Here is a 15,781-nt window from a genome sequence, read left to right as displayed (position 1 = left end):
GTACTAGTCATCCCAGTACTGTTCTCGTCATCCCAGTACTCCTCATCCCAGACGGTACCCAGTACTGTCGCTTGTCATCCTCGTGTCGGCACTCTATTTCTCTCATTCGTCGACGACCAATCACTTCCGAAGAGGAAAACTATCCATCGAAGTTCCAGAGGCAAGAACCGAGCTACTATCGAACTGTCCAAGGCCTTGTTTTTCTCTTTTAAATGTTATTGGCGCATTAGTCGAAGACAGACGAACACAGGCGCTACAACTAGACCGGGGCGCTCATGTGTCAGTGATTGGTTAAGCAATTTCCTGTATGCTCACAAAAGGGATGGCACCGTTCAGGGCTTCTCGCTGTGTACTAAAAATGCAAAACACATTCATGCCTAGTCGGCGTGCACAGCTCGTGTTACTCTCCAAGGCTTCTTGTACATAATCGAGCTTATTGCGATTTCTTCGTACTTCTACGACATTGTTCTGGGCTGCCGCTTCCACGCTCGATGCAGTGCTGTCATCGATTGTGAGCGTGGAAAATTTCAAGTTACTCCAGCATCTGACCCAAACAGTGATTATACAACCGCCATTAAACTGAGCCCCAGCAAGGGCATGAAGATTCCGCTACAAGGCTCTGTTTACGTGCCTTTGCGCTGTGTTTCTCATACTGACACCACTATGCTCTGTTAACTTTTTATTATATATATATATATATATATATAGCTAATCTTAATGATAAATGAGGCCCCGGTAAAACACAGCGAAATAAGGGAAGGCGGCCATCAAAACCAAGGAAAGCGAAAGAGAAGGTGTGGTGAGAAATATTATCCATGAAACAGACCAAGAAGTTTTCCAAGAAAGGGAAGTAAAACATTTCCGCCGGGCGGGATGTCTTTTCTTAAAAAAAATATTTCATTGTGGACACCTCCGATTACGAAGGCCGCGACGACATTGCATTTGTGGAAGTCGATTGGCAGGGAAATTAAATTACTTTCAGCTCAATTCGCACGAACGAATCGGAAGTGGAAGAAGAGGTGGCCATAGCACTGGCACAGGCATTGACGGCCTCCGCGAACATCAGTATGTAATAAATGATTCCAAATCTGCATAAATTTTTCAAAAGGGCAAATCTCCCCAGAAGCATCTGCAATCCTTAAATCTGGCTTTCGTCGCCATACGCAGACCGGCAAAATCTACGTAATATGGGCACCTGCCCACTCCGGCCTGGCCGGGAACGAGGGTGCGCATAATTCTGCTCGAGGGCTCACCGACCGAGCTGACATCGACCCTACAACACATTCGCCCATTCGTTTCGATGGTCGGGAAGGGATCGGCTCGTGTCCTACAGGAACGTAACAAGTCCCTACGGTCTCGAACCGGGCCGTTTCCCCCCCCCCCTCATCCATCACTCAATATGAGGCAATCCGTCGTATGACGACTACTTCAGACGAATTCGTATCCGAAACCGGTTATGTATAGCTACTGCTACCAAGGGCAACATTCCGAAAAATGCCGCAAGTGTAAAGAAGGGGCAGATATAGCACACATGCTGTGGCCTTCCCGCAGGCGGCTACACCCGAGCGCAGAATCACTCAGGCAGAGCAATGGGAGACCGTGTTGCTCAGTTCCGACCCAGCCAATCAAGTCTGGGCCGTCGAGGTGGCCGACGATGCTGCTAGAGCCCAAAAAGCCTCTCCTATGCCTACCCTTATTTCTCTTATATATATATTTCTGTGTGTGTGTGTGTGTGTGTGTGTGTGTGTGTGTGTGTGTGTGTGTGTGTGTGTGTGTGTGTGTGTGCGTGTGTGTGTGTGTGTGTGCGTGCGTGCGTGTGCGTGTGCGTGTGCGTGTGCGTGTGTGTGTGTGTGTGTGTGTGTGTGTGTGTGTGTGTGTGTGTGTGTGTGTGTGTGTGTGTGTGTGTGTGTGTGTGTGTGTGTGTGTGTGTGTGTGTGTGTGTGTGTGTGTGTGTGTGACGCTTACCTGTAGAGAGCATTTTTGTTTTGCAGTTGTCATCAGCAACATGCGTTTTTTCTCGTCTGTTAAACATGTACATATTCATTAGGCTCAGGAATCCACTTTTGCTATTGTCACTAATTTTGGCGTTACTCTTAAGGCGCTTGAAAGCTTTCATCGGCCGTTTTTACCTCGCACGAATCGTATGCAACACAGCGTATCAACAAAACCTCGCCGAGAAGCGTATGGCAATCGCGCTTCGCCGCTCCTAGCCATTACCCGCCGCTCTACTAACCCTAGGCGAATTTCTTATAACTAACATCAATATTTTCTCCGGTGGCACCATCTAAAGCACCCAGTGACTGCAATGGCTTGTGCTTTGGAAATATAAAACTGTTCGCAGACATGCGCGAAAGGGAAACGACGACGCCATTAGGGGATTAACGACGCAGCAAAGAGACTAACTGCATGCGTTTCGTCTTCCCGTTACTCCTTATAGATCGGCGGGGACGAACAGTTAGTCCGTATTTATGCACACGGCACGTACTCTGCCGCAGATACTCCCCTTGAAGATGAACGGTCGCCCGCGAAGACTAACGGCTGTATTTTAGTCCCTATTTTAGTCTTTTTTGCCTAAGAGTGTATATATATATATCCGTCTTTTTCTGTGCGTCGGTGTGTGTATGTGGGTACTGGTACGTCTGAGGGTATATATATCTACGCTCGCCTAAGAGAATTGGTAAAGGAATTCCAAGGCACTATATTTTCCATAATCAACACTTGTGGCTACTCAAACTTCTTTTTCCAGCTGAAAGGTATGCCGAAGAGTCAACTCCAGGAAAACCTTACGGCAACTCTGAAGTCCGTCAACCTCCTGGACAAAATCGACAGCTTACCAAGCGCTCTCTCGGGAGGTATGAAGAGGCGGCTAAGTCTGGCAATAACGCTGGCTTCGCGACCAAAGGTGAGGATGGCCGTGTCTTTTTTGAGCATGCATTGACACAATTGCAATGCGTCCCTGCTTGCGCAGCTTCCACTAACAATGGCCCTGATATTCTCGCGAATAGCCGCACATTGGTGATCCCCAACAGTGTGTTCTCCTGGCCGGCGCGACGAATCAATTCTGCTCGGCCTTTATAACCACATGGTTATTTTGTTTCGTGCTACCGTTGAGAAGTACGAGAAAACGCGGCCCAGCCGGGCGCACCTCAGCGTACTCCGCGTGAGGAGCGCTCGGTGTCGGCCACACTTGTGGTACGTGAGGAGCTCAAAAAATACCAAAAAAACACTGAGTGGACTTTAAAGGCGCCCCATGAAAAGCACCTGGAGTCGGCCAGCTCGACCTTCCAGAACACTCTGCCCAACGTTCTTGGCGTTATATCCCACGAGCTGGTCTCCTCGCCAGTTCACGTGCGTTTGTGCTGTAGGGGGGGGGGGGGGGAGCACAGACACATAGATCGCGCTAAACATGCCGAGTTCGCGAAGACGGTTGCTATGTCTTTTACCGCGAGCTAACGCAGTCAGTAGCGGGAGACGTGTGATAAGCGGCGGACAAAACAATGTGGGCCTGCCAGTCATGCAGAGCTTTCAGCGGTGAGTTCGCAAGTCCGTGTGAGTTGCAACAGCAGGGTCTTTAACGAATAGAAGGGCCACCAGCTCCGCTGTTTCTCCAGCCTTCCACCACTAGTACAAGCTGTGGCAATTTTTTTTTTCCTCAAACTTTCGTGAGATACTCTTTCGGCGGAAACGTAGTCTGGCAGAAAGCACGGCTAGATAATTATTACCCCTAAGTAACCTCTAATTTTTATTATTTCGTGCTTTCAGCAAAATACTGAAAACTGCGGCATAGTTGGCAGCACCTTCGCTACGCCTGTTTGAAATCCCCATTCGTTTTTTGTTGCGGACCTCCAGAAAAACGGGTACCCGAAAAATTTCATTCACTCCGTAACCCGCCGCAAAGAGCAGAACAGGGTGACAAACTCTCCAAGGATATCAACCGTCGGAAAGCGGAAACGCGTGCGGGTGCCGTATATCCCAGGAACGAGCGAGGCCTTAGCCCGCATTTTCAGAGGAATAGGAGTGCGCATCGCCCACAAGCCTTCGACAACCATGGGCCGCCTAATCCCTCGCCCCAAAGACAGGCCGACAATAGAGAAAGCACCCGGGGTCGTTTACCGCTTTCCGTGCGCTGAGTACAACGCCTCGTACATCGGTGAAAGCAAAAACCTACCGGAGAGGATTAGGCAACACAAAAACGACGTACGGAAACAGAAAAGAGAACGCAGCGCAGTCGCCGAACACTGTGAAGTGACCGACCACAAAATTGACTTCTCCTGAACGGCCATCCTCGAAAGGGAGACGAACTGGAGGAAGCGGCTTTTCCTTGAGTCGTGTGATATCCAGCGAACCCCTGGGAACCTTAATCGCTCACTTGGCCCTCTCCCTTCGGTGTACGCACATAGGTTACTTGCCGCAGCGAGGGGCTTTGTGCGAGGCCAGCAAAAGTGAAATACTATAAGACGCAGCTGCAGCGTGGCCCCAGTCACCCCTGAAGAAGAAGCCGAGCCGGCTTCGAAACGTCGGATTTTTGTGAATGTATTGGTTGGAGCATAATTAAATCGCAGTTTAGATACAACACTCATCGAAGGGTGGAACATTTTCCCCGTGTCTTCTAACGCTACCGTCTTTTATATTTTTTATCATAAGTGTGGCTACGAATGCTTGAGTTGTACGAGCTATTGACACAGACGAGCAGCTATGCAGCGGCAAAGCTAAATTCAAGTACGACTTGGGCGCTTCTAACTGTTCTCTAATTAGAGAAATTGCATAGATATTTCTGCATCTGCAACCTAAACAAGGAAGTCCACTCGGTTCTGCATTTATGATTTACACAAATGGAAGTGGCCATCTCTACCGCCACTTCCGTCTGCCTACTACTCCTGTAAACACATACTATTGAAGTTAAATATGCCCGCATTCCCGAAATGCAGTGCAGCCTATCTACTGCCGCAGCAAATCTACGGTTGAGGCGCCCAAATCACCTCTGTCGGGGATATTTACGGCACCACCATGCCCATTTATTTCAAGTTGCATGATTAATAACCACAGGGCTACGCTGAAATCCGGAAGGCGAAGTTATTCTTACTACCAGTTTGTGCAGAGATAACCTCTCCCATCCCTAGTCAGGCGCATACATCGTTCTGACTTCACGATCGAAGAGTACTGCTTCTAAAGCGTTCATAGAAAGCAGGCATTTGATCTGAGACTTCATGGCACGCTCATCCTTAAATATCCACCTACATCCTCGGTCGTATGAGCGCGCGGACATTACATAAAAACATTCAACGCCTTCTCATGCCTGTTATTACAGCCTCAAATCTACCTTCTCTTGCTCGTTCATATGCGCACTATCTCGCTCGGTGGTTTGAGACGATTACGCACACGACCTGAATCGCTCTGCAAGTGGCCTTAAAATATATCTAAGCTTTGCCGTGGCAACCATGGAATGGCCACGCCGTGTTTGTGTGATCTTCCTATCGTCTCGTTCCTGCGCTGTTTGTGACTCAGTTATGTACCAACTGGCCCGCCTACAATCTGTGTTGTGGCCACGGCGGCTTTGTAATAGGGTGAATCCCGGTTGCACATAACCTGGGTTTTCGACGGGGCGAACGGTGAAGTAGTCAATGATGCTCCTGCTTTAATGACTGTCGAAAAATAGCTGGCAATCCAATTCAAATTAGGGGTTGCTTTGAAATGATTCGTTTGGAGATGTCGGTAGCATAGCTGACTAGTTGGTTATGAAGCTCAAGTCGTAGTTTTTGAGGAGCTTGTCTAGTTTTCAAATACCAGGATTTGTATCTGCAGCTTCTCATTCTGGACGAGCCAACGACGGGATTGGATCCCGAGGTCCGGCGCTCTGTTTGGGACGTCCTGCAAGCGATTGATAAGTCCGAAACTTCAATGCTCCTGTCCACCCACGACATGGAGGAAGCCGACGCAATGGCCGACCAGATCATTATTATGGCCTGCGGGAAGGTTGTCTGCAGTGGGTCCACTGCTTTTCTTAAGAAATCTTGCAGTGAGTATAAGCTTCTGAAAAAGCGTTCTTCAGAGAATTGAGCAAGGTTGCGCAAAGACAGAAATGCGAGTATCCTAATAATGGGGAATGCGTAGAACACAAAACGCATGTTGCTCTGTGATTTATATATTTTTCTTGCTGTAGGAGCCTTCGCTGTAGTTCAGTGAGGCAGCCAAATATTCGGTTCTGGACCTTTACTGAAAGCTCAGTCTGTAGAATACACGCATTACAATTATTTCTGACTACCCAATTCGTGTATTTCCGTTTATGCTAAAGTTCTCCCAGTCTCACTGTAACAGATGCGATATTTTTCAGCCAAGTTTTAATATGCGTTCTCTTTGCTTAACCGCCAATAATTATAAGTGTGCAGCTTATTACCTGAATGCACTATTTTAATGTTGTGTATGGCGATTGCAGTTTAGGCCTTAGCACTACACAAAACAGGCTACGTGTACAAGGTTTTCTCTCACTCTTTTCACCCCGAAAGAGATTTGTTTTTCTCTAAATTTTCTACGTTCGCTCCACTAACCTTAGAACGTTCCTAGTTCGCGAAATTACAATGTGAAACAGTGAACAATGTTCAAAGAGAGACTTCATGTTCATAAAAGAAGGTTTCATTAAGGTCTTACCGTTCCGGTCTCAATATGAATGGCTACATTGTAGATGCAAATATTGGCTGCGGCTTAGCTCACCTATCTTTGGATATGCAAAGCAGACCCGCCGCGGTGGCTCAGTGGCTAAGGCGTTGCGCTGCTGAGCACGAGGTCGCGGGTTCGATTCCCGGCCGCGGCGGCCGCTTTTCTGATGGAGGCGAAAAGCAAAAACGCCCGTGTGTACGAGATTTCGGCGCACGTTAAAGATCTCCAGGTGGTCAAAATTAATCCGGAGCCCTCCACTACGGCGCGCCTCATCGCCTGCGTTGCGTCGGCGCATTAAACCCTACAATCAATCAATATGCAAAGCAAAAGGTTGGGTTAGTTTCACTTGGGTTGGTTGCGCTTGGTTAACCTTTGATGTAGCAGTGTTCAGACAACGGCTCAAAGCCGTTCGGTCACGTGCAATGCTCACAGGAGGAGGCCCGGCCTCGCTTTCACTCACGGCGAATGTAGGGTTCATCTTAGCCGGCGCAAGACCAGTCACGTAGCCCGAGATGCCCAAGCGGCGCTTGCGTGGGAGGTGGCGGGTTTGGTCGGCTGGCGATGAGCTGATCGCCCGCAACCATGGTGGCCGCCTCCGCTAGTTGAGCAGAACGACTGAAAACGAGGCATTGTGCGCATTGCCGATAGGGCCCCGGCGAATCACGCGATGAACTTCGAGGAGTGTGTTGCAGGGGGTGCTTCTGCGCTGAAAAGGTGAACTTGCACATCCGCGGCAAATCCGCTCGGACAAAAGTAGTAAAGCTTTGCTTTTAAAGAAGTGTGCACTGACTGATGTGCAATCGCACCAGAATGGCTGGCCTCTTAATACAGGGGTTAGCGCAATGCACGCGTATCGAGCAGACTGTGCCGCGGTGTTGTGAGGCATTGGAAATATTTTCGCGCGTTTGTCACACTGTCAACTTTATAAAACATTTATGCTGTGACGCCGTAGCAGTGCGTCGTTACAGACCTCCAAACAATACCCCACATACACATATGTGGGAAGCGTTTTGCGCTTACAGGCATGACCTGAAAAAATTCCTCCCGGATGTCTAAACAGGACTAGCTTTTTTTTGTGAAGACCCGGTAAAGACGCCCAAGACACGGATACCCTTCAGCACAATTGTGTGTGCACACAGCAAGTGGCAGCGAGCGGCGTATAGATACATCTCGAGTGAGTGTCCGTCATCATGCCGTACGTGATTCTGATTTCTATAGAAATTAGATGCCTAAAGGAAGACGACATACAGGCTGTTGGTTTCGAGGACCTGTATTATTCCATTCTCTTTTTCTATCAGTAGACCAAAGGAAAGGAGAGGGAAGGGCAAGACCGCGCTGAGCCCGAAATCTCAAACGGGGCTTTGCGCGCTCAACCACGACAACGCAAGCCACATCGAATACCGCGTACGTCAGCCGCAACTACTTTGTGAAGACATAAAAATCCTTCCTCCAAGGAAAGGCCAATATTTCAAAGGTCAACGAAGAGCTTCACCGCGACACAATACTTCGCGGCCCGGAACTCACGACGGAAGAAGCAGAGGAAGCCACGATTCGAATCAATGCGCTGGAACGCATCCTTTTTAAAAGCACTCCCAGCCTTAAAGGAGCGATGAAGAGAAAACACAAGTTTGGTTAATTCAAAAGATTGTCTCGTTAGAATCATACTGACACCACTTTTAACGTAAAGTTCGCTCAAATAAGCTACATAATTAGGAAAAACGGGAATGGTCATGCGACCCACCAGCTCATTTCCCGCAACGGAACCTGTGATGTCACATGAGCTAAGCTCTGCGTTTGGCGGAAGCTGGCAGAAGCAGACGCAAATTAGGTAGAGCTTACAAACTAGACGAACGAGCGATTTGCGCTTAAATTTAGGGCACATTCTTTACAAAGCAATAAGAATGATGGGACAAACAGTGGAAGTTACGAAAGCACATGTAAACATAGAAGTACTGATGCGTTCTGCTGTTCGTACTGCGCACAGCATGCTTGGTTTAGCTGCACAGCACTACGGGGCTTGGGGTTGTCTCGGACGACACTGGCCGATTGACGCAAGCAACGGTGTCTTACATGACCCAATTTGTCGAGCGAGGACTGTTTCAGGGAACGAATATTTTCTCCCAGAACAAAAACAAGCCAGGTTTAAATGCGGGCAAAAACAAACCAAACGCTTGCCACGGTATGGTGGCGCCATCTAGGTTACGGAACGTAATTGAACGCGGGAACAAACCAACACCGCTGTACAGGGTGGAGACAACCTTAAACGGTCCCGTGCCGCCGCAATTGGGCCAACGGGCTCAACGCGTTATTGTTTTCGTTTCCCACGAGACCTAGCAACGCGAAACAGACAATATGATTCAAACTTCTTCAGTAAACCGCGTTGCGGCGATAATTTTAGCGCGGTTTGACACAATGACTTGCTTCGGCGGCGAGCGAGCAACCGAAAATGGCGGCGCCAGCGTATACGTGTCTCTACCCTGTACGGCGGATGCGTGAATGAAGGTATTCTAGGCTGCAGAGCGGTCGGTTCCTGTGATGTCACTTGGCACCACGAAAACGCACGATTGAGCGAGAAAATCAAAATTTTAACCTAAATTGTTTAATTTCTCAGTGAATAAAGCACCGTTTGTATCCGGACAAGCGCTGGGGGCACTATAAAACACGAAATCTTTCGAATAAAACCAACTTGCATTTTCTCTTCATGGCTCCTTTAAGAGAGCCGCAAAATACGATGCAATCAAGGAACTCCTGATCGCCGAGCGAATTTACAAAGTCGCAGCATTTTCACACCGCCTGAAGACACCTCCAAAGGCATAATATAGCGGCGAGTAACAGTGGCGGCCGCGTCCCTCGAAGGTTGATGAATAAACTAAACCGGAAGATTCATCAGGCGAGAAGAATGGTCCGACCGAATTAGGCAATAATCGTGTTAGAGGGGAGGTGGTGCTATATACGTCCACTGCATAGTCACAGAATATCGGTGTTATCTGCATTAGAAGCAGGAGGTATGCGAGACATGCGGAAGACTCAGCTACAGTACTGACGTGTGCCCCGCTCTGGAAAACAAGATCTGCAGGGGCTTTGGAACCAAGAACCCACAAGGAAACCACAAGTACGACCCAAACGTGCGCTGTGGGGAAACGACTACCATCCTGGAGGCAAAAAGTGTCGCAAACGCTACCAATTACCGTTTCTACTCAAGAAGCGTCAGTAGGAGAAGAAACTCTTCGAAGCGAACACAATAGGGGACAAAGTAGACCCTGAATACCCGCCTAGCGCCGGCAACACCATTGGGGGAATTCTGCAATATGGTGCCGGGAATAAATTGCCGAAACCTGCGGGAGGGACAGGCCCGGCTTTTCCCGCTTCTCCCCTCCCGAGACAACTCAAGCGGCAATGGAGACAATGGGAACGAGAAGAGAATCTGCGCAGGCGACACCCACAACAACAACGTTCCTGATCGTCCCAGGTCGTGGTCTACGTCCCGACAGCGGAGCGATGAGGACATTTCCGGGCAGAGAAGCGATTAAAAATCAAGGGCAAGGTCAAGGTCGAAATCCAGGACCAGACTCGGAACCACCGAGCCACGCAGGAGGGATATCGGCAAAAAAGGGCCCCAACAAAGTAAGGGTAGCCCGGCTAGCGCCATCTCCAACGGCTCCACACTGCACAGACACACATCAACAATCAATGCCAATCAGATAACCAGTTCGAAATCCCTTAGGTATGACAAATCCTAGCGATAGTAACTGCAGAAACAGGGCCCGAAAGGTAGAGTTACTAGCCCTAAACAAGTCAACAAGGAATATCTAGCACCTGGTCCTTTCGAAGAGGGAAGACAAATAGAAGTTGCAACGCAACCTCATAACCACAGGCCCATGTGTACGAGGCAAGGGAACAAATAAAAAATCTCCCCCTCCAAACATAAGGGCCGCAACCTATAGCGAGTAAAGAGGAGCAGCCGACACCATTACACTTCAGGAAATGCTCATTGACGATGAGCTCTTATACACTAGATTATACACTAGACCTTACACTAGATTATACACGACCTTATCTGGAAAAGGGCTTACGCACCAGCCCAAATTAAACCCTGTATTTAAAATAGCTGAGAGGAACCGGCTGTATTCCAAGGCACTTTGCGTATATCTTTCAAGGAACACGAAGGAAACGACATGTCTAGCAAAGCATAAAACTTTGTCAAGTTTGTTAAAGCTATTGTGGCGTAGCCATACACGATTCAGGTGTTTTACAGGAATAAACTTTTATTCCAGCGACCTTGTACTCGTATAAGAGCTTAAAGAATACACAAGCGGTGAAGAGGCAGTCAATAAAATGACATGCACAGACTAGCGTCGGTGAATCGAGTGCCGTGGCGTGTGCCCGGCGGACATTTTTCTTTCGTATAATTTCTTCTGGAACCATTTTGTTAGACCGCAAATACTGTCTACCAAAAAATATACTACTCTTGTGATGGTAGGGCGAAACACTATTCTTATAAAACAAGATCGTCTGCTCGGCGTACATAGAAAGAGAAGGAAAAAATGCGCGCCCACCCACCCTGAGAAGGTGGTTGGAAAACGCAGCTGTAAATTACACGCACAACGCTTACCCCTGCGACGTCACTTTAATTCACACACGTTGCTCCACGATAAGTTAAACTAGAGACAAGTGAAATGTATTTGACCGCATGACATATTACTTCATTGTTTGATTGTAGGGTTTAACGCGCCGATGCAACCCTTGCGATGAAGCGCGCTGTAGTGGAGGGCTGCGGAATATTTTCGACCACCTGGGAATCTTTAACGTGGGCAGAAATCTCGTACACACGGGCGTTTTTGCTTTTCGCCTCCATTAGAAAAGCGGCCGCCGCGGCCAAGATTGAACCAGCGATCCCTTGCCCAGCAGCACAACACCTTTGACATCGAGCCACCTCGGTGGGTGTCTTCTTACTTCAAAGAGATATTCTTTGCTAAGGTTAAGTCAATGCATGATTCATAAACTGTGGTTGGTTGAGTTGTATTTTTGAAGGAGTTAGTGAAAGGTCTTTTTTGCTAAACTAAAAGAAGCTCAATCTCGTTGTCAGAAGACCCCACCTATCATCCGTCTCTGCCGCCGCCGACGGAGGCAACGCGACTGGCGGCAGAGACGGAGAAGTGAAATGCCATTCGTTGGTGTGAGCTTCCTTTTATAGCTCCTATCACATGCGCAAGGCGCACACACTGCCGCTACAGGGGTCGTGTGCGGAGCGCACAGCGGCACGAGAGGTCGCGTGACACTATCACGTGGCATTCGGTGAGTGCACCGTCTGTCTCCCCAGTCTCCGCGTACGCTTGTAGCTCAATAGGTAAGACAACGGGCTCTCAGCTCCGTTTCTCTATTCGTTCCAGGTTCGATTCCTGCCGCTGCGAGTAACTTCCTTTACTTGTTCGCGGCAGTTTTCTGTTGAGACCCACTGTCGGGACTGAACCCTTGGGGGGGTAAAAAGCTTCTCTTTAAACCGTGCGTCGATTTGAAAACAGATAGAACAGCCGGATGCGGCCGGATACCAGCAACAAAACACAATGGTCAACAAAGCAGAAGTTTAGCTTAGCGGCCAAATCTCAGCCGCCAGTAAAATAATAGTTTCGTTCAAAGCGTCATCAGGATCTGTCGTGCTCCCTAAACCACTGACGATGTTCTCTCCCATAAGAAGTGCCTGTGTTTCCAATAAAACGCTTTGTAGACCGCCCTGGCCATATTTGGCCGACACTTGACTGATTAAACTTAATAAAGGCGAACCTGAGCTGGTGCGCCAACTATACTTTTGACATCTTACTTATTGCAGATGTGGGCTACGTGTTGACCATAACGAAAGCATCAAGCAAGTTCAACCTTGCCGGTGTTATGGCCATTGTCAAGCAAGCTGCCCCCGAGGCGGAATTGGACGATGACAAGCAGGACGATGTGAGGATCAGCCTGAAGACTCTTGAGTGCAAAACGTTTGCCCCCATGTTTGAGGCGCTGGAGAAATCGCAGAAGACGCTCGGCGCTGGAAACATTGGAGTCAACGTCGCTTCAATGAAAGACGTATACATCAAGTACGTAACATCCACCGGTTTTGGACACCATAGTTTGCTTTAATTTTCACGTGTTTTAAAGTCTAACACGTTGAAGTATCTGGGGATTACTATGGGGTTCTTACTATCGAACGTTACAGCTCATTTTAAAATAACGCTACATGTGGCGCGTGGGTCTTTAGGGGAATTTGGGACAAAGACTGTTTTTCGCGGAAGGACGGTAATGAAGGGTAGCGGGAATTGGAAGTGTTAGGCACGAGGTTGTGCAGGGGCGGAAATGGCCACACGGGAGTGTAATGCAAATTGATGGGAGTGTAATTGAGATTAGAGGGTGTGATGAGGGGATGGTGTGAAGAAGTGACATTGTTACAGCGGTGATGTAGGTTTTGGCAAGCTCAAATGAAGGGGAACGTTAATACAAAGTTGGAGAGTCCCCTTTGTGGGCTGGATTGGGACTGAACAGGGACTGGACAAGAAGAGGGGATCGTGACTCGCTTCGTAGCAGAGTGGATTCCAAGGAATAATGGTTCTGAGGACTGCACACAAGATACGGTAGCCATGGTCTGCCGAGGCCATCACTGAGGAGACCCGGAAACCCAAACAAGTTGAAGCGCAAATCTCATCTACCTGCTTCTCGACCCCCGCGCATTGAATCGCCGGTGTCGACTGGTTACGTGGTGTTCTCGGTGCCGAGCTGTTAAATGCTGCCGACAACCGGGACTGCATCAGCGTCGGCTGCATCACGTGTGCCACAGCATATGATACGTTTGGTTCGTTATCATTTCTTTTTGAACTGAACTTCATTGTGTTAGTTTTTCCCATTTCGCCGATGTTTGCATGTTTAGGGTGAATTTGTTTATGGAAAAAATGTTTCCCCCTGTAACACCATTATCATTGCCTCGTCCCCTTTTGATAAATGTTCGCCCCCAATTTATCCCTTCGGCTCAAGTGTCTTATTTTTGCAACGGGAGTATCGAGGACTAGCTGTCACCAGTACCATCACAGAGAGGTTATTCACTTGTGTGTAATAACGGACGGCACAAAGTGGAGCGATCTGAGAAGTGCTTGAAAATTTGTGCACTTTTGTTTGAAGCCTCAGCACTTAAATTGCCATATCACATGCTGTTTCTTAACTTTGTATGTCATGGTCGATAGTGGTTGCTCTGGTAGTGTTTCTATTTTGGGTGTAAAAGTCAGCTGCAGTAATTCTGTTGCCCATTCTAGGAGTTTCCTGCGTAAATCTTGAAAGCAGTAATTTCGTCATGTGTTCGCTTTTCCAGTGTTGTGAACGACTGTTCCATTTCCATGCGGATAGGCTGTATTTCAGAGGGGGGTGAGGCGAAACAAGTTCGGTACGGAGCCTTCCGCTTGTGGTGGCTCCGCTTCTTGTGCTTTGAGTAGGAAGGTTAGGGGGGGGGGGGGGTGAATGGGTCTTCACGCATCCCCTGAGAAGGAAATTTCCTTATGCGAGGCGCCTGTTTCAGAGTTAATGTTGGAACAATTGGGAACGGGGAGCTTCTTTTTTTTTCAGCATGTTCTTCATTGGAATGTGGAAGAGAGGAGCTGGTCGGGAGGACGTAGAAGGCATTAGGTAGGGGGTGGGGTAGGGAACAGGTCTGCGCAGCTCATCTGGCTGCGGATGATGCGACTGTAGATGGCAGATGGCTTTGATGGTAGACGGGCGTCTTGGGGGGGGGGGGGGGGGGGGGGAGACGTTCTTTCGGCTGGCAGCCCGTATGGCGAGGCTGAGTTTGCAGGACAGGGAGAAAGGTGGGTCGGCATCTTATAAAACGCTTTGATGGGCGACTTGGATGCTGGATTCGATATAATTAAAGTCTACTCGTGTTCTTTTATTTGTGTCCAGTCTACTTGTGTTCTTGTGTCCACGTTTTTTTGCACTTTTTTTAAGTTCTTTGTGGAATGGCGTGCCGGCTTTCATGGTTGCTGCTAACTCTTCTGGAAGCTCGCCACGCTGGAACTGCCAGAATACATTTGAGGTCACACAAGTGTTCTGGAGGAGATCCAGAGGAGGGCCAGTGAAGTTTAGTAGAGGGGTGGGATACCACACTCCGGCAGCGGCAAGCTTGCAAGGAGGCGTACACAATCTGCTTGAACTGGTAACAGCGCATGATAGTGTGACGGTATTGTAGGCACAAAGGCACTCGATCTCCTGTGCGTAGGACCTGCTCAGTGTTTGTGGTATGGACATATTTGGCTTCCAGTATGTGGTTGGGGAAGCACTGTCAATTGGGCAACTTGGTACTGCTTGATCATGTGCACACAGCGCAAAATGATGCACTTTGAACGACCTCTCTTTTTTTCCTATGTCCTTCCGTTTACCGCAGTTTAAAAAATGTTGCAGGAGAATAACACTGAAAGCTATGTAAATTGTTACGTCAATTCAGAAACACCTAAGTGTCAAAACGGACGACAAGGCAACGCAAACGAATGATGGACGCAAACACCGGCGCTTTTGCAGTAGCCCTGTTTCGCTACCGTCGATTTCCATTCCTGTTTTTTCCTGAGGTTGTAGTTGTTGTTGAAGTGTGTGAGGTTCTTCGTGGTGGCCATGTGGTCCTCACTGGGAAAGGCAGCATAACGCGCAAGCGATCGCAGAGCTCAGGAAGGGAATCCGGTGCCAGTAGATAGATGGCGGCAGTCCATTCCAGTTTTGTTATGTCAAGGTACTTTTGAGCAAAGTTATCTGACTGAGTGAAATGAGAAATTTCAACGGTGCCGCATCTTCAGTGATTCCTTCGTGCTCGGGAGGCACCTTTCGCGGGCGACAAGTGGATTCAGCGACGAGAATGGTGTTTTCAATGCACAGGTACACGCCCTTTGTGGCCGCACAATGACTAATGTCATTGTGCGGCCACGCGTCCTGCCATGCGTCCTCTGGGGGTGTGGAGGATTAGATGGTTGCGCCTGAGAGGTGGTGCCGGTGACTCCGCGCCGAGTTTTTAACCAGCCATTCTCTTAAAGCGTGGCATGGTCGATCTTCACACTTTCAATCTCAGTATTCGTGCAGGGTGGTTGTTCGGGAGGTTCAGGTGGCAGCGAACTCCGAG

The 15,781-nt window shown here is 48.7% G+C and overlaps 1 protein-coding gene across 1 annotated transcript in view; it reads left to right on the top strand.

Annotated features, from left to right (window-relative positions):
• The window catches only part of LOC144161894 (phospholipid-transporting ATPase ABCA3-like), a 93,188-nt gene extending 79,369 nt beyond the window's left edge, over window positions 1-13,819 (top strand). The window contains exons 7-9 of the mRNA XM_077692456.1: window positions 2,747-2,902; window positions 5,803-6,016; window positions 12,482-13,819. Coding sequence (XP_077548582.1) covers window positions 2,747-2,902; window positions 5,803-6,016; window positions 12,482-12,777 — 666 coding nt within the window. The 3' untranslated portion in view covers window positions 12,778-13,819. The remainder of the gene's footprint in view (window positions 1-2,746; window positions 2,903-5,802; window positions 6,017-12,481) is intronic.
• The last annotated feature ends 1,962 nt before the right edge of the window (window positions 13,820-15,781 follow it).

This window comes from Haemaphysalis longicornis, unplaced genomic scaffold (genome assembly GCF_048455015.1).
Source record: "Haemaphysalis longicornis isolate Haplotype H1 unplaced genomic scaffold, Haemaphysalis longicornis Haplotype H1 scaffold_12, whole genome shotgun sequence".
In the NCBI taxonomy this organism is placed as follows: Eukaryota; Metazoa; Arthropoda; class Arachnida; order Ixodida; family Ixodidae; genus Haemaphysalis; species Haemaphysalis longicornis.
Note: the sequence above shows the minus strand (reverse complement) of the source record. Positions and strands in the feature narration are given on the sequence as shown.